The 18,141-nt window shown below is 36.7% G+C and overlaps 1 protein-coding gene across 1 annotated transcript in view; it reads right to left on the bottom strand.

Moving 5' to 3' along the window:
* Positions 1 to 2,139: 2,139 nt before the first annotated feature.
* The window catches only part of LOC107702462 (dynamin-binding protein-like), a 60,297-nt gene continuing 44,295 nt past the window's right edge, over positions 2,140 to 18,141 (bottom strand). The window contains exons 5-17 of the mRNA XM_016504795.1: positions 16,481 to 16,677; positions 16,294 to 16,393; positions 16,057 to 16,204; positions 14,056 to 14,073; positions 12,451 to 12,650; positions 12,204 to 12,334; positions 12,002 to 12,106; positions 11,772 to 11,903; positions 7,816 to 8,148; positions 7,535 to 7,717; positions 5,335 to 5,533; positions 4,594 to 5,237; positions 2,140 to 2,867 (exon numbers count right to left, since the gene is read on the bottom strand). Of these exons, the coding sequence (XP_016360281.1) occupies positions 2,682 to 2,867; positions 4,594 to 5,237; positions 5,335 to 5,533; positions 7,535 to 7,717; positions 7,816 to 8,148; positions 11,772 to 11,903; positions 12,002 to 12,106; positions 12,204 to 12,334; positions 12,451 to 12,650; positions 14,056 to 14,073; positions 16,057 to 16,204; positions 16,294 to 16,393; positions 16,481 to 16,677 (2,576 nt within the window). The 3' untranslated portion in view covers positions 2,140 to 2,681. The remainder of the gene's footprint in view (positions 2,868 to 4,593; positions 5,238 to 5,334; positions 5,534 to 7,534; positions 7,718 to 7,815; positions 8,149 to 11,771; positions 11,904 to 12,001; positions 12,107 to 12,203; positions 12,335 to 12,450; positions 12,651 to 14,055; positions 14,074 to 16,056; positions 16,205 to 16,293; positions 16,394 to 16,480; positions 16,678 to 18,141) is intronic.

Genomic DNA, 18,141 nt, shown 5'->3' with positions numbered 1-18,141 from the left:
ATCACACACTTCTACAGAAGTATTAAACATGATCAGCGTACATATGTTTATGAGCACCAAACTGAATGCCTATAATACACTTGCACTTCTTGCCTGGTTCATCAAAAAAGGAAAAAATCCAATCAATAGTTTCATTAATTTCAGCTGAAGGTATTTCCTTTGTGGTGTCATTAACAGCATAGTCTTATATTTCTGTCGAGGGGGCAAGAGAGAAATAATAATGTGAGCATGCAACAATCTTGTAAACATAATGGAAACTAGATAATATAAGATTCTCACCATCAACTAACTTGAAAATGTCATCCAATAAACCCTGGAACAGTTGACACGGTTTCAATCTGATAGTGTAATATCGGCCAATTAAACATATAAGTTGAACAGAACTATTAACAACAAATTTTACATGGTTACATACTGCTTGGACTGTCAAAGTGAGGCCAGAAAGGCCCATCAGAAGCAGAGTCACTGGAAACATGATTTCAGGAATATAAAATGCACAATCCAACACCACAAAAGTGATGTCTATAGTGTTGGCAGTAGATATGTTGACCTGTATGTGGATAACCCCTGGACCCTTTTCTCTGCTTACTATCTAGCAATCATTACCTAACAGCATTGATTTTATGTGTTTTGGCCAGTAAGCCACACTACAGATATGCATTAAAATCTATCTATCTATCTATCTATCTATCTATCTATCTATCTATCTATCTATCAATAAACCCCATAATTTAACAGGTGTGTTCATTTACCTGAATATTATTTAAAGTAGTATGACAAGTCCCTGATGTCCCCCCACATTTTATCTGCTGGTTTTTATTTTTTGAGTATGCTGTGGAACAAATTGAAAATGCTGTAAGAAGGAAATTCACTGTTCATGACTTGTTTAGCCAATAATTATTATTATCAGTGCAACAATTCAATAAATGATCATTAATAGTAATTATTTAACATTTAATTCTTACACGTGGCTTTATGATGTGAATTCTGTAATCTTTGGTTCTAAAAAAAAGAAAACATCCTGCAACGATAGTTAGATGCTGTATTTGCACATAGATGCACAGTGTATTGATGACTTCTTTGTCTTTCTACTATTTAGCAAAGCGTTTATGAAAATGAGCACATCCCAAATACCCTGTGAATTACAGATTGATTTAAATTCATCAGGTACCCAGCAGAGTTTACTCTTGATAAGACTGACGCAAAATGTTTTATACTGTTTTAGACAACTGACTACAGTTAATTTTTTTTTTTTTTACATTTATTGTATTATCAAAATATACAATCTATAATTAGCTTTTATTTTTGTGCGTAAACTGAAAAAATACCCAAATTAATTCTGAAAAATTGTAAAGTACATTGGATGCTTCAACATTTTATATATATATATTTATATTTATGTAATGTTTAATATTAAGGTTTTAGTTATGTATTTATTTTTCTTTCATTTTTCATATATTTAATTTTCTTTCAAAGGGTTTCAATCCAATACTGTTGAAAGGAAATGAATGTTAATACAACAATAAAAACATATTTTGTACTTTTATATGGGTGTAACTGATCTGTATTCTCAAAAGCATAATTCAAAAGCAAAACAACTCAATTTGAAATAAGTCGACATTGTGTTAAAATCAGTATTGCCAAACAATTCCAAATTGGTGCAGCCATACCCTATAGAATTATTGGATGTAACACTCAAACAGATTTCAACATTTCTTTTTTTTTTTTAATTTAAAAGAGGAGAAATGGATCAGTTGACACTGGAGTGCAGAAGTTCATTCTCAGTATATACAGCATGAGAGATAAATATTCAGAGTTCATGTTGGTGCATCACATCAAATGATCTCACAGGTGCCTTGAACTCACAACTGCTCAAAACATGTCAGTATTAACTTGTAAATGCATTCAAGTACAAGTGGCAAACTTAATGCTATCAAAAAGTAAAAACGTAAAAAACACTGTACCTTAAAAAAGTGTCTCTTGCATTTCATTCATATTTTCAGGAATATGATATGGTCACCAGTGGTAATTATGTTATCATCTGAGAAACATAATGGGGAATAAATCCAAACACTTCATATATATTTTGTTCGCATTCACTGAAACCCAGCGGAATCTTTTATTTTCTCTCTCTAGGTGTCCTATGATTGTCAGATAAAGGGAGGCAACATCTCAAAACACTCTACACACTCACTGGCACACAAACAAAAACTCATTCACTCTCTTGCACTCTTATTTATGGGCATCACTATCATGCTAGTCCTGGAATACCAATCCCATTAGTGTGAATCGCACATGCACTCCTACACATCAAAAGAGATCTATGCTCTCGACGGAGCAATTAAGCGCTAACACTATAAACGGAGTATCCAAGAACAGCAGAACATGTCAGATAATTGAATCCAAAACCAAACCGCCTCGCAGTCCAAACTAGTTGATTATTTCAAATTCCACCTGCACCATCCTCTATGACCACTAGGAGTCAGGAGTTACATTCATTGACTGTAGTCAATACGGAGGGTATTATTTTTTTCCATCAGTAGCAATGACCATTTCACCACATCAGTGCATCTCCTCTATAGTTAAGGCACAATAACGTCCTTTTGTAGTGTTCTCCCTGTAATTAGTTTGCCTGTAGTGGTCTGGGGTAGTAGGGGATTGTTCTTGCTCAAATGTGCAGCTCATGTGTACTCAGATTTGCGGATGTAGTTGGATGGGACGTAACCCCTCCTTCCTCCTGCCTCCCCCAGCCACCACTCCTGGTTGCCATTCATGTCCTGGAACTCAAGGATTCGGACTCGCTGATTGGCTGAAATGCTGAGCTCATTTGCACACCGTGCACTGAAGGAGTAGAGAGCGTAATATATCTGAAAGAAAATATAAAGTAGAAAAAAATTCATATGAATAATCATTGACGAGAAGTAAAACCGGTTCAGTTATTTTATTATATATTAATATTATAATGTGGTTTAATTATTTTGTTACATATAAATTATATTTATTACAAATCATATTTATTTTTAAAATTATATAAAATTATTCAAAATCATTATTTAAAATTATTTAATTTCCAAATTACTATACAGTTATATTATTAATTTGTACACAATTTTTTAAAGATCAAATGGTGTAATAACTTCTAACTAATAATAACTAATAAGGAGAAGATTTTCAACACGACAAGACAAAACCGAACCTATTAATGAGTAAATCAAAGATATTGAGTGATACAGTTTATTTGTTTTATTATACATTATATTTATTACAAATTATATTTCATTTTGTAATTGCATTTTAATTATTTAAATTTTTTTTATTTATGCAATGTGTATACAAAATTGTTAATTAACATGTCATATTCTCATTTGTTTCACTATAAAATTGGTCACATTTGGAAAGTAAAATGGGTTGTGATTAGGGGTGTGCGATATATATCGTCTGCGATAATATCGTAATTGTTGTTTTAACGATGTGCGATTTGACATTATCGAGTATTTTGCAAAAACCATTCAAAACATCCACAGAGCGCACGCATACATTACGTGAAGTCTAGACTAGCGCGTGTGCGCATTTAGTGTGTTTTCTTTCACTGCATGATTCAGTCTATTAAAATGCATTTAGAATGATCACAAATTCAAGACATGGCAGAAAATTCTTTAGAAACTTCATATAGTTATTCAATTTCACACGAAGAGTGCCGTTTTTCTCCAAAAATTACCATGATTACAAATGTGATATTGAATTCAATAAACAATAAGACTTACGTTTTAGACACCATGTTGCTTGTTTTTGCTCTATTTCGCCAACAAAAATCATCCCGAATACAGCCACAGCGCTGTTTTGTGTCTCTGAGCAACATGACGGTGTTTCGTTCTTGAATAAATCAACCGTTTAAATGATTCGGTTCAATTGCAATGACTCCCTTATTAAGAGGGATTTGCTGCCACCTGCTGGCGGTTTTAATTTCAAATTTCGGCTTTTTCTTTCTTTTCTTTTTGATTTTTTTCATGTTTTAAATCATTTCAAATATCAGTATTCAACGTTTTATGTTTAATATATCAAAACATTATTTATGCATTTGTAATTGCAGGTTAAATGCATTCATGTTTTGCATTAAACAAAATACATGTGTGTAAATGCATCTAAATGCCACTTCAGATGCAGCTTCTGTGTTGATTTCATTTGCTTGGTAACAGCCCAAATGTCTTATTATTCTAATTCCCTGATTAAATGTAAGAATTTGACTCAAAATATAATGGACACTTTTAGAAAAAATGGCTTTATAAAGGTAAAAATTAAATGCAATAAAATGCAAAAATCAGTTTAAACTTATTGGAAAAGATTAATTTCTATCAGTATGAACTGACCACCACACAGAATATGAAGAATATTAAAAACATTAGGAGTCAGCTGTCTTCGGCAGTCCTTAAGGTACCAGCACAATAACACACTCAGCAAAATATCGTCTAATTATCATCATCGATAAAATCCCAGAAAATATCGAGATATAATTTTTTGTCAATATCGCACACCCCTAGTTGTGATTGAAGTATGCAATCACTGAATTCTGGAGTGATTTAGTTCACCACATACCTGGTGTCCATCTATCTCAGGTTCAGGTTCAGGCTCTGGATCTATATACTCCTCAGGACTGTACTGTGGCCTTCTCTGCTGTATCGAATGGTCTCCATTTTGTCTCTGCTGTGAGCTGTTACCATCACGCGAGTCGTGGTACCTCAAAGATGGTTCATACCTGGAGTTCTTACTGGAGGGACAAGAATCTGTCTCAGAGAAGTCTGAAGGGTCTCTGTGATTGGTAGGAGTGTTTTTATCAGGGTCTAAAGAGTCTCTGTGATCGGTGGAATTTTGGTAGGAGGGCTCTGAGTGTTCCCTGTTATTTCGACAGGCTGTCTCAGGCAGTTCTTTATTACTGGGAGAGCTTCTGAAAGTGGGGTCGAGGGAATCCCTCTGACTGTTGGTTGAAGAAGCCTCTCTGTTTTTTCTTTGCGTGGTCTCTTGATTTGTGCGAGTGTGTGGAGGCATCGCCGTTGTGAAGCTGACAGTCGATGTCTCCTGGTTGAAAGTCAGAGTGCTGTTACTATTCTGCCGTGAGAACATGGGAGAGGAGCCACCGTAGCCTGACTCATTTGATGATTGGCTCTCAATGGAAACATCCGACTGACTCCTGCGTGGATTGTAGGGCTTTAAGAAGGAGCTATACACAAAGCCCTTTGTAGCTAGAGGGAAAACAAACAAAAAAAAGAGTGTGTTTGAGCCAAATGTATTTTAGGAAATGCTGACACATGTATCACACACAGATAATGCGATTCAAACCTCCATTGTCTATTAGCCAGCGGTTCTGGCTGCCCATGGGATCTTGCTGCTTGATGACACCCACTATGTCTCCCTCCAGTACGGACACGTCCAAGTCCTGTGCTGCGTTAAAATTTCTTTCAGCTTGGTAGAGTTTCTCTGGGCCATATCTTGCCAGAAGCCCTGCTCGGTGCTCATCCGTCTGTAGCACATAGTTTGGCTGCAAAATCAGACAGAAATGAGGAACAGAAAAAGAGGAAAATGAATAATGGACAGAAATCTGTCTTTTATCACCATGGTTGACTGTGCTGCTGAAAAACATCAGTTTAAACCAGCCTACAATGACTTGATAGTCTGGAGTTCTGACTGACTAGAATAATAATGACTAGAACGAATATATAGGCCTATACGAGAAATATATTTTTACTTAAATAATAAATTAAGAAAATGAAAGAAAAACTGTGCAAAAAGTAGTGTAGTATGCAGAGTTTCGGTTCATTTTGTTCAAAAGGAAACCAGACGGCAGAAAGCGGCATCCTATTTTTCTTTAGGCTTAAGTTATTTTACAAAAGCACAAAGATTTGTTTTTATTGTGAATGTACCTTTTACAATTCCGATTATCTTTAGGACTAAAAGGAGTGGTTGCTTCCACTGTTAGAAGGGAAAAATTCAAGTGATTGCACCGGCGCGCACACAGTTGAGCATTGCTACCTTGACAATACATCCTGTTCATTATCATAATAAAATACAGTCAGTCAAACATATGGAAAAAAACACACTGCTCAGTTTAAATATGTAGTAAAATCTGTGCCGTTAAGTGTTATCACTGTACCGCCGTGATGTTATGCAAAACATTTAGTTTTACGTGGACATTGGAACGCGAGTGAAGCCTAGGCTACATAATAAATAATAATTTGCCATTCAAATACATCGCAAATATGGAAACATTTGATTTTGCCCAACGCTGGTTTCGCTGGTTTCAGTTTCGTTTTAGCCTAAATTAATTTATTTTGGCTTGTTGTTTATATTGCTATAGCTTCTTATATTTGTAATTCTTGTTCTTTTCTAATTACTGTTAATTGAAAGGATTTGTTGTGGAGTGAGGGGAACTAAAATAGGCTAGCTATGTTTACAGTGTTTATTATAATGTTTGTAAACATTTCGAGTCGGCATTAGGCCAATTTCTGAATGAAATAATAAAATGCGACTTATACGCAACTTATGTTTTTTTTTTTCTCTAAAAAACTTTATTTTTATACGCGTAGCGTATTTTAACCATGCAGCAAACCTTTTTAAATATTTTTTATAAATGACTGAAAAAAAAATTTCTAAATAAATTACTTTTTAAACTGTTTAACTGATTGTATTAATCGGTCAAAATTCTTACGGTCGGTTAACGGTTAACCGGTTAAAATGAACATGCCTAGTCCAAAACTGCTTAAAAACTGGCCTGATCAGCTATCCACCTTGGTTTAAGCTGTTTTTAATCTTGCTTGTTTAAGATTAAGGAGATTTAAAACTAATTACCGTTATTGCAAAGAAACCGTATTATTTATATACTATTAGAGTTTATTAATATTTTGAATTACCTTTTATTTTTATATTTTCAGTTTTCATTTTAACTTGTTTTTGTTTAAATATTTTCATGTGCTTTTGTCATTTTTGTTAGTGTTTTTTTTTATATTTCTATTTAAGTTTAATTGATTTTTATTTCAGTTTTAGTAATTTAGTACTTTAACCTAAACTTATGTCATTTCAATTAGCTGCCAAGGCAATATTTCAAATTTTCGCTTACATTTTTTAAGCTTATGTTTTTCATCTAATATTTATCGTCATTTTAGTACTTCAGCTTAAACGTATTTTATTTCAATTAGTTGCCAAGGCAATATTTCTAATTAATGTTTACGTTTTTTTAAGCTTAGGTTTTTCTTCCAATATTTATATTTTATTTGAGCTTTATTTAAATTAATTGTCGTTTTTAAAATATTTTATTTAGCTTTATTTTTATAATTTATTTTTTATTTCAGTTTTAGTACTTCAGCTTAAACTTATTTTATTTCAGTTAGTTGCCAAGGCAATATTTCTAATCTTCGTTCCAGTTTTAATCTAATACTTTTAGTTTAGCTTTACTTCAGTTAATGAAAATGATTTTTTACCGTTTTAGATAACACTGTTAAGATGACCTGTCTGTTTCGGATCAGGCTGCATTAGGAAAACTCACAGGGCCTTGTTGTTTCTTTGAGTTCTGTTTCTCCAGAGTCTTCCTGTCAAAAGGCTTGCGTACAGTTGTTGTAGGAAGATTATCAGGAAAGAAACTGAAGCTCTGAAGTAAATCCAACACGCGAGTGTGCTCCTCTTGGAACAAGGACACCAGATTTCCTTCCGTACCACCCAAACCAGACAGCTAGACAGATGTAAACACATAACATTAAGTTTAAAAGAATTAAGAAGGCCGAAGACCTCACAGGGATGTTACAGAGCATGATAAAGCTATGTCCTCACCTGCAGCAGTGGAGTGAGCTCTCCCAGCGTGAGTGCAATGAAATCTCTTTGGGCCTGGGTGAAGCCCCTCATGCAGCTGGTGAACAGATCTTCGGCTGCGCGGTGGAACTTGGGCAGCTCATCCAGCAGCTGGGCGTTCAGAGCTTCATAGTTATTTCTCGCCGTCTGCAGCTCCTCCTGCACACGCTTGTCCTTCAGCCTCTCTGCACGCTCCTTACAGTTGTCGTAGTCCAGCAGCTTGTCTCTACGTTTCTGGATTAGTTTGTGGGGACCGGCGAACATATTGAGCAGCTGGGTGAGGGGAGTGATGACTAGGGCTTCTGTCCTCTCCTTCTGCTCGAAGAGAGACATGCAGACATGCATTTAGAAAGATTTGAGACATATTTCATGCCAGTATCATGTGCTTAATTCAAATTAATACTGAATGGTGAAAAAATACAATAAGTGAAATAACTACTAGAAAAACAAAACAAAATGTATGTATGTATGGTTGCTTACTGCCCCAAGTCAATAGAGCATTTCTCAGTGATATCTGTCTCTCTATTTGGCCCATTTTGTCATATACCCAATGTAAGTCTATTCGCTTAGAAATGTGTTTGAAAACACAATTAACCAATGTTACTAGTGACCACGAAAAATGACTGATTGCTGCTTAAATTGATAGTTCACCCAAAAATGAAAATTCTTTCATTAATTACTCCCCCTCATGTCGTTTTAAACCCGTAAGAACTTTGTTCATTTTCTTCGGAACACAAACGAAGATATTTTTGATGAAATCCGAGAGCTTTCTGAACCTGCATAGACAGCAACTGAACTACCATGTTCAAGGCCCAGAAAGGTAGTAAAGATATCATTAAAATAGTCCATGTGACATCAGTGGATCAACCGTAATTCAATGAAGCTGCGAGAATACCTTTTGTGTGCAAAAAACAAAAATAATGACTTAATTCAACAATTTCTTCTCTTCTGTGTCAGCCTTCGACACGCGGTTGATCCACTGATGTCACATGGACTATTTTAACGACGTCCTTACTACCTTTCTGGGCCTTGAACGTGTTAGTTGCATTGCTGTCTATTAGGGCTGGGCGATATGGGCAAAAATTCATATCTCGGTATTTTTGGGCCGATTTGCGATATACGGTATATATCTCGGTATTTTCGTTTTTGTATTTGGATTTAAAAAATCTGTATTTAATATATATATTTCACTTACCTCCCAATGTTGTCCAACAAAACAATACATATTAAAGGCTATGAAAACAAAGTTTTAACATAAAGTGAATGTGATCATGTAAGCCTTTATATACACATATTATTATGAGCAAAAAAGGGTTAAAATCACATTTCATTCTAACATTGTAACATTGCAATCTAAAAACAAAAATAAGGCTTTTAAAGCGGAAGTTAAATTCACTAAACTAAAAATGAAAATAAATGAGAACAAAAGCACAGAGTTGTGTTAGGCTGTTTTGATTAGCCCATGACAGTCACTTTACAGTCAGTGCTATCATAAATATAGACTTACTTGTAGGTTTAAAATTCTACACGTCACATTTATTGTCCATCTACAAATATTTCAGCAAAATTTATATTTTAGTCAGAATTATTGCGCTCCTATTTAATTTAGCTCTGTCTGTTTGGTGCGAAAGCGTGCGGCGGTGCTCGTTCACTGAAATCTGTGAAGTTTAGCGGAGAATCCCAAAGCAGAAGGCTCATGCACTTCTGACAGAAAAATGGAAATATTTCCATGGCTTTCTAACATTTACAAATGGAGAATATACCTGTGAAATGTAAGTTATGCATTCAGGTAGAAAGCACATCTCAAACACATTAAACAGCGCGAGTAGCCTAGTGTCTCTGTCAGCGGCACATGCAGCCTTTCTGTCAGAGCATATCGATATAAACGGTATTGCCTCATATCGAATCGCTTATAAAGAAAATATCGATATATCTTACAAACTCGATATACCGCCCAGCCCTACTGTCTATACAGGTTCAGAAATCTCTCGGAATTCATCAAAAATATCTTAATTTGTGTTCCCAAGATGAACGAAGGTCTTATGGGTTTGGAACGACTTGACTGTGAGTAATTAATAACAGAATTTTCATTTTTGGGTGAACTATCCCTTTAATACGTTTTTTACTATGAAAGGTAATGTGAGGTTATTTTGGTACTCACAAACTCTGTGAACTGATTGTCGCTGATGCATCGATGCGCTCTTTGAAAACGTTCAGGGTCCATATGCTGTTGCCGTTCTGTGTAGATGTCACAGAAACTGATGGCGGACAGAACTTTTACTGAGGCTGACTCCTATTGGATTTAAAAAGGGGTCAGGCAAAATTACTTCATATACTGAATCGAAATATGGGAAGATGAATAAAGAACGTGTTCAGAGATAATTTCAATACTCTTATATGCTGCAGATAGAGGGAGATGTCCCTGATGAAGGATTTGATGAGTCGCTCCTGGAGTCTGAATCTTTTCTCTGCTTCATCAAAAGCTTCATCTTTGATCTAAGAAGGAACGAAGAGCAGTTTGGTTAACACCTATTCTCAACTGAATCTCCAAAGTCCAGAAATGATGGTGTCATTAACAGCAGTGCCAATGTACCTGAGGTGAGATCCCAGTCAGGTGCTTTAAATGGCTGCTCACTCTGTTAGACTTCTTGATGATGGAGTGCATACTCAGCTTTGAGATCTTGTCAATGAGTCTGTCTTCATCGCCTTTGCGGTACTTCACCACTGTAGACAACAGATGGTGCTGTTGAGTTATGGACAGCAGACATCCCACCCACAGACAGATAGACAGAACGATAGACAGACAGACAGACAGATAGATGATAAACACAGTCACATACCAAGATCCTTTCTCCTTTTGTATTCGTTGATATTGACGTTGATCTCTTTAATGGACATCACTGCCTCGGCGAGCAGCTTCCTGTCGTGGTGTGACTCAGTAGTAGTGTTAAGCAGCTCCATCAGGAGCAAGGGGTAACGCATCACTCTCTGCACCGGCTTTATCAAGAAGGAACCCAGATTAATGTAATTTGTCTTTCCCCTGTGACAGAACAAAAGGGTGAGAGAGGGAGATAAAGTAAAAAAGAGATTTAGATGCTCATCAACGTAACATTCTTCACCCTCCTCTGACAGCAGACTGGGGTCACTGAACACACACATTGTTTTCATCCATCAGTTATCCACTATATTTTAGTCAGAATTATTGCGCTCCTATTTAATTGAGCTCTGTCAGTTTGGCGCGCATGCGCGCGGCGGCACTCAATCACTGAAGTGAAGTTTAGCGGAGTATCCCAGAAGGCTCGTGCACTTCTGACAGAAAAATGGAAATATTTCCATGGCTTTCTAACATTTACAAATGGAGAATATACCTGTGAAATGTAAGTTATGCATTCAGGTAGAAAGCACATCTCAAACACATTAAACAGCGCGAGTAGCCTAGTGTCTCTGTCAGCGGCACATGCAGCCTTTCTGTCAGAGCATATGACGGGCCGAGCCGAAACGAAACTATAAACTATGTCTTACCAGTTTTTAAAGGCCTTAATATGAAGCTTGTCACATGTTTAGAACAAATTGGATTATGCACTTTCTCCACAGCAGCTCAGTCTGTGTCCTCCGCTATATTTTCAGATGCGCTCGTATCAAACTATTGTATATCGATATAAACGGTATTGCCTCATATCGAATCGCTTATAAAGAAAATATCGATATATCTTACAAACTCGATATACCGCCCAGCCCTACTGTCTATACAGGTTCAGAAATCTCTCGGAATTCATCAAAAATATCTTAATTTGTGTTCCCAAGATGAACGAAGGTCTTATGGGTTTGGAACGACTTGACTGTGAGTAATTAATAACAGAATTTTCATTTTTGGGTGAACTATCCCTTTAATACGTTTTTTACTATGAAAGGTAATGTGAGGTTATTTTGGTACTCACAAACTCTGTGAACTGATTGTCGCTGATGCATCGATGCGCTCTTTGAAAACGTTCAGGGTCCATATGCTGTTGCCGTTCTGTGTAGATGTCACAGAAACTGATGGCGGACAGAACTTTTACTGAGGCTGACTCCTATTGGATTTAAAAAGGGGTCAGGCAAAATTACTTCATATACTGAATCGAAATATGGGAAGATGAATAAAGAACGTGTTCAGAGATAATTTCAATACTCTTATATGCTGCAGATAGAGGGAGATGTCCCTGATGAAGGATTTGATGAGTCGCTCCTGGAGTCTGAATCTTTTCTCTGCTTCATCAAAAGCTTCATCTTTGATCTAAGAAGGAACGAAGAGCAGTTTGGTTAACACCTATTCTCAACTGAATCTCCAAAGTCCAGAAATGATGGTGTCATTAACAGCAGTGCCAATGTACCTGAGGTGAGATCCCAGTCAGGTGCTTTAAATGGCTGCTCACTCTGTTAGACTTCTTGATGATGGAGTGCATACTCAGCTTTGAGATCTTGTCAATGAGTCTGTCTTCATCGCCTTTGCGGTACTTCACCACTGTAGACAACAGATGGTGCTGTTGAGTTATGGACAGCAGACATCCCACCCACAGACAGATAGACAGAACGATAGACAGACAGACAGACAGATAGATGATAAACACAGTCACATACCAAGATCCTTTCTCCTTTTGTATTCGTTGATATTGACGTTGATCTCTTTAATGGACATCACTGCCTCGGCGAGCAGCTTCCTGTCGTGGTGTGACTCAGTAGTAGTGTTAAGCAGCTCCATCAGGAGCAAGGGGTAACGCATCACTCTCTGCACCGGCTTTATCAAGAAGGAACCCAGATTAATGTAATTTGTCTTTCCCCTGTGACAGAACAAAAGGGTGAGAGAGGGAGATAAAGTAAAAAAGAGATTTAGATGCTCATCAACGTAACATTCTTCACCCTCCTCTGACAGCAGACTGGGGTCACTGAACACACACATTGTTTTCATCCATCAGTTATCCACTGGCTCACTGTCAACCACTTTAAAAAGGGTTACAGTAGACACAGTAGGCTACTAAGACATTCTAACAAAAGAGTGCACACTTTCTGACTGATGGGATGAAAACAGAGGAGATCCAAATCCAGAGCTAAAGCACGATTTGGATGTTGCAGAACAGGATATTTCAAAATGAATGAATCTGGATTGAACATCATGTAGCAATTAGAGTATGTTTAAATTACATTTTTTTGCCCTTGGACAAATAACACTGCTGTTTTGTTGGTTTAATTGCTTCAAGTACCACATCATGAGCTCAGAGAGTGTGTTAATAACTGTTTCACATGCCACCACAAAGCATTAAATCAGTTGCCAGAACAAAAAATACAAAAACAGTTTAAAAAATGAGCCAATTTTCCCACTGGGGTCATATTCTGACTCTAAAAATTGCTTTGCACAACTTGCAATCTTGTAGGGCTGGGTAAAAAAAAAATCTCTTAATTGTGACCTTCATTTGAATGATTCGTTTTTTAATACTTGCAACCGACCAGCATAATCTGAATCACAAATAAAAGACTCTTATGAACCGGTTCTTTTGAGTGAATGAAAAACATACACTACTACCAATGTAGTTAAATTTACAGAAAAAAATTTAAATTTACATTTATTAATTTAGCAGATGCTTTTATCCAGTGACTTAAAAATTAATAACACAACAAAGGATATATCATAAACACGAGTGCTCATAATACAAGGTTTCAGACTCAGTGGTAGAGCATTGTGTTAGCAGCGCAAAAGGCCATGAGTTCGATTCTCAGGGAACACACATACTGGTAAAAAATGTATCGCCTGAATGCACTGTAAGTCACTTTGGATAAAAGCGTCTGCTAAATGCATAAATTATTATTAATTATTAAATGATCAAATTACTTGTGAAATAGTTCAAAACAACAATCAGTCTGAAACACTTCCCTGCACAATTTACAGCATTAACAAAGGGATTTTCTTTTTATATGCAAGAAGAAGTAAGCAAAATGAGTTTTATAACTGAATACTCGAATCACAGGAAATCTGATTCAAAACCTATCCCTACTCATTTGTGCAAATTTAAGTCAGAATATGACTCAGAATTGACAAAGAAATGATCACAAAACACAGCGCACACAGAGCAAACAAGGCCCCCTGGTCACACACAAACACAAGGAGAAAAGGGTTACGCAGGTTAATAAACGTTCAGCATGCTGTCAGGTGCTTCACATGCAGTTGCTGTAGAGTTGTGTTAAACTTACCACTCACGGTATATCCCTCTGTCAGGGGAGAGGAAGAGAGAAAGGGAACAAAACACACAGTGTCGGGTTAAACCACCTCTGTCTCTTATTAGAAAGAAGCTAATGAGCTTATCACATATATTGCCCTTGTTTCACACAGCTTATTTTTAAAATAAAAGTCATGTCTTGCCATTATGCTGCAATGAACACGAATGCAGCGGGCAAAAGGGCAAGATGACAAACGCGAAACTGAAAAACAATTCGTGCATTTGATTAATAAGCTGCTTGTTGCTGGGGCAACTCATGCCATGGGTGACCCACTTTAGGCGAGCAGTAAGCCTCTGTGGGGCCTCCACTGGCCCCTCTCTGATCTCCCACTGAGAGCTAAAATGAAATGTCAGTTCAAAAGTAATAAAAGACACCAGACATTATTCTTACGGAGGTTTTTAGAAGATTTATTCCTCTTTTTCATGGCTAGCTTCGTTACAGTAACATCCTGCCAGAGAATCAACATGTTAGCAATTTTGTCGACTGGATTCAGAGTCATTTGGGATAAAACTAAGCCGTAGACTTGGCAAAGTGCACATTCATTTCGCAAATGTCTCAATACTCAGGACAAACAGCTCCATGTTCCCACTCCCTACTAAAAAACATTTCTGGAACTTCTGGGAAAATCTGCTGAATATTTCCTTGTATTCTTTGCTTGATCTGGTAAAGCACTAAAGCAAATATCAAGAACAAACTAAACGCTGTACTAACAGGAAGTGACTTAGCTTAAAAGACGTAGATGGCAGTATAAATGTTTACAATAAGAAACTAGTCAAGAAATGTGGTTGCCACAGGCAAACTGTGTTTAAGTTCAAATAAGATATAACACTAGAGGAACAGGCCGGAAACGTTTGCAGAAACAGTGAAACCAACAAAGTGGTGAAACTAGGTGAGGCGCATTCCTCTCCCGCCATGCATTACTAATCCACAATAACAAAGATCTGAAAACTGAAAGACATAAAGCTTCACTGTTATGCAAATAGACTACCATTGAAAAGTTTAGGGTCGGTAATATTTTTCGATGTTTTTAAAAGAAGTCTCTTATGCTCAGCAAGGCTGTATTTATTTGATCATAAACACAGTAAAACAGTAATATTGTGAAATATTACAATTTAAAACAATTGTTTTAATTATATTTTAAAAATTTATTCCTGTGATGGCAAAGCTGAATTTTCAGCAGCCATTATTCCAGTCTTTAGTGTCACATGAACCTTCAGAAATAATTATCATATGCTGATTTGGTGCTCAATAATATTTCTTATTATTATTAATGTTGAAAAGAGTTGTGCTGCTTAGTATTTTTGTGGACACCATAATACATTTTTCAGGATACTTTGATCAGCAGAACGTTAAAAAAATAGCATTTATTTGAAACGGTTCTTTCTTTTTTTGTAACAGCAAAAAAATAAAAAATAAGTAAAATCATACTGACCCTAAACTTTTGAACAATTGTGTACTTTTATATAAAATAGGGAACATCCCATGTGGCACCTGGCATATTAATCAGGTTATATTATAATATCATAAGTAAAACTTCAGAACCAGACAATGAGAAGGGCAACGATGTTTCCTGTTTTGGAATGCCACACATGTCTTTAGTCATCCTGTGTCCAATCAGATGAGTCAAATTAGAAGTAAAAAAATAGACAGGTTCCTCTAGATTTTGAGACACTAAGACTAACACGAGTAAGCCAGCACACCCTGTAGCATTGTTTCTGTTGATGATGTACTACTATAAAATTCCGTCTACACCACATGACAGACAATCCCAGATACCATTAAAACTGACAAATCATGTGTAGCGTTAAATAACGCACAATTAGTGTCCCACTTAACTTCTTCTCATACAGTTACACACTGTTAAACATCATGACTGGCATGCTTAACTGGATCTGGACATGCGTTGGTAGTGGTAACCACACCATGCAATGAGCTGAAGGTGTCTGATTCATGAAAAAAAGCAGTGAAAATTACCTGAGCTTCTCTAGACATTCCAATACGTGCTTCTGGATGTTCTCATCCTTTTCATAGGTCTCCAGTAAAGAGATGGCGTCGTCATGATTTTGGCAATAGATCTTGTAAACCTCCTCCAATTCACCTTTGTAGTCCAGGAAAACTTGCCCTGGATGAATAAAAATGAATATGGTAAAACAGCAATATGGATACTGATCTAAATCTATAATGTGAGTTCAGGGATTTTTTTGCTCCAACCTATTGAGTCAGTATCCTGGAGGGTCTTGTAGAGTCGACGGGAAAGGTCAATTACAGAGTTGATGTTTCCAAAGAGACCATCAAAATCAATACTCTGGACCTATAGCACATGTGGATATTTAAGATGAGGGTTTGAATGGTTCTCATTACATAAATACATAATTCAGGCTTGTTGAAGGTTTCTTGCCTGTTTCTTCTGCAGAGGTTGAATGATCTCCTTCACACACATCTGAAGATCCTTGATGTAGTCATGTTCTGTCTGCAGAAGCTCCTCGATGACCTTTGACCTTTTCTCCAGCATCCTTTGTTCGGGGTCTTCAGTGGTGGTTGCTGACGCCGGGGATGATTCTAGAGACTTAGGCTGGGACGCAAGCAGGGTCATCTCTAATGAGAGACAATGGAAAAGTGTGCTTGTCAACCACAAACAACTTACAACTTTGCCTGACACGATCACTATTGTTTTTGATAAAACATGGTGTGAAAAACAACATTAGCATAAATAAAAAGTTGTTTATTGATATATAAATCAACTTTGCGGCTGCTGCAGTCAAACAAAATTCAGCAAATCAGTTACTACTGGGCGAAAACTGGCAAATAATTATTCATAAGCCGATGGACACATTTTAAAATGTGTCCATCGCACTTTTCAGATCATTCCTTTACCTCTAGATAAAACAACAGAATGACAGATATAATGAGAGATATATATATAGAATGATAGATAGTTAGGTAGAATGATGGACAGAATGACAGATATGACAGTGCAAAAAATATACAGATAGAATGATACATAGAATGATAGCGAGAGAGATAGACAAGGAATGAAAGATATAGACAGAAAGAACAATATACAGAGCAAGAGAAATTGACAGACTAAAAGAACGAACGAAAGAAAGAATGAACAAACAACAGATGGATGGATGGATGAACAAACAAAAGAGATACAGACAGATAGATGGATAGATAGACAGATAGATAAAGACAGAATGATACATAAACAGACAAACTGACAGAACATATGACAAAACAACCAAATAAACGAAAGATAGAATGAACGAACAAACGACAGACAGAATGAACAAACTAATGAACAATAAAACTAACAAATGAACAAACAAAATACACAGACAGACAGATAGAACGACAGAACGATAGATAGAATGATAGAACGATAGATATAGAACGATAGAACAATAGATAGATAGATAGATAGATAGATAGATAGATAGAGCGACAGAACGACAGACAGAACAACAGAAAAATAGATGGATGGATGGAATGATAGATAGATACCACCATTTGACTTTGATCCTGCCAGTACAGACATAATAAAAGATTTCACACCAGTCTAAATGGATTACGCTCATTTATAAAACATGAGGAAGAACATGGGAAACATGAATTAAGCTGCCAGTTAGAATGGGAAAGAGAAGGCAGTTTGCCCTGCGTGTTGCCATTGGCTGTCAAGAGGATGTCATGGTTTGGAGTTTAGTTTGACTGCTCTTTGATCTCTTCGGTCAGAACTGGCACTCAGATGGGTCTGGAGCAGGAGAGTGTGGGAGGAAGATCTGCTCTCACGCATGGGTGCCTTCCCACAATGCTGCCTGAGATGCTGCTTCATGGAAGTACAAAAGACTGTCAAAGCACGCAGTGAGACATGGACCCTCTCAGGAGGCACGGGGAGGCATCTGAAGTGAGGCGGGGATTTGGATAAGACCATTAAGGCTACGATAGAAAACGCCAACAAGTTTCAAAATAAAGGAAAGGCGCAAAGATATTGGTGCATATGTAAGTGTATATAATCGTGATGCGTGTCTGTGTGTGTGGGAGTTTCAGAGTTTCAGTTTT

The sequence above is a fragment of the Sinocyclocheilus anshuiensis genome, unplaced genomic scaffold (assembly GCF_001515605.1).
Source record: "Sinocyclocheilus anshuiensis isolate Anshui unplaced genomic scaffold, SAMN03320099.WGS_v1.1 scaffold190, whole genome shotgun sequence".
Lineage (NCBI taxonomy): Eukaryota > Metazoa > Chordata > Actinopteri > Cypriniformes > Cyprinidae > Sinocyclocheilus > Sinocyclocheilus anshuiensis.
This window is presented reverse-complemented; position numbering and strand designations above follow the sequence as displayed.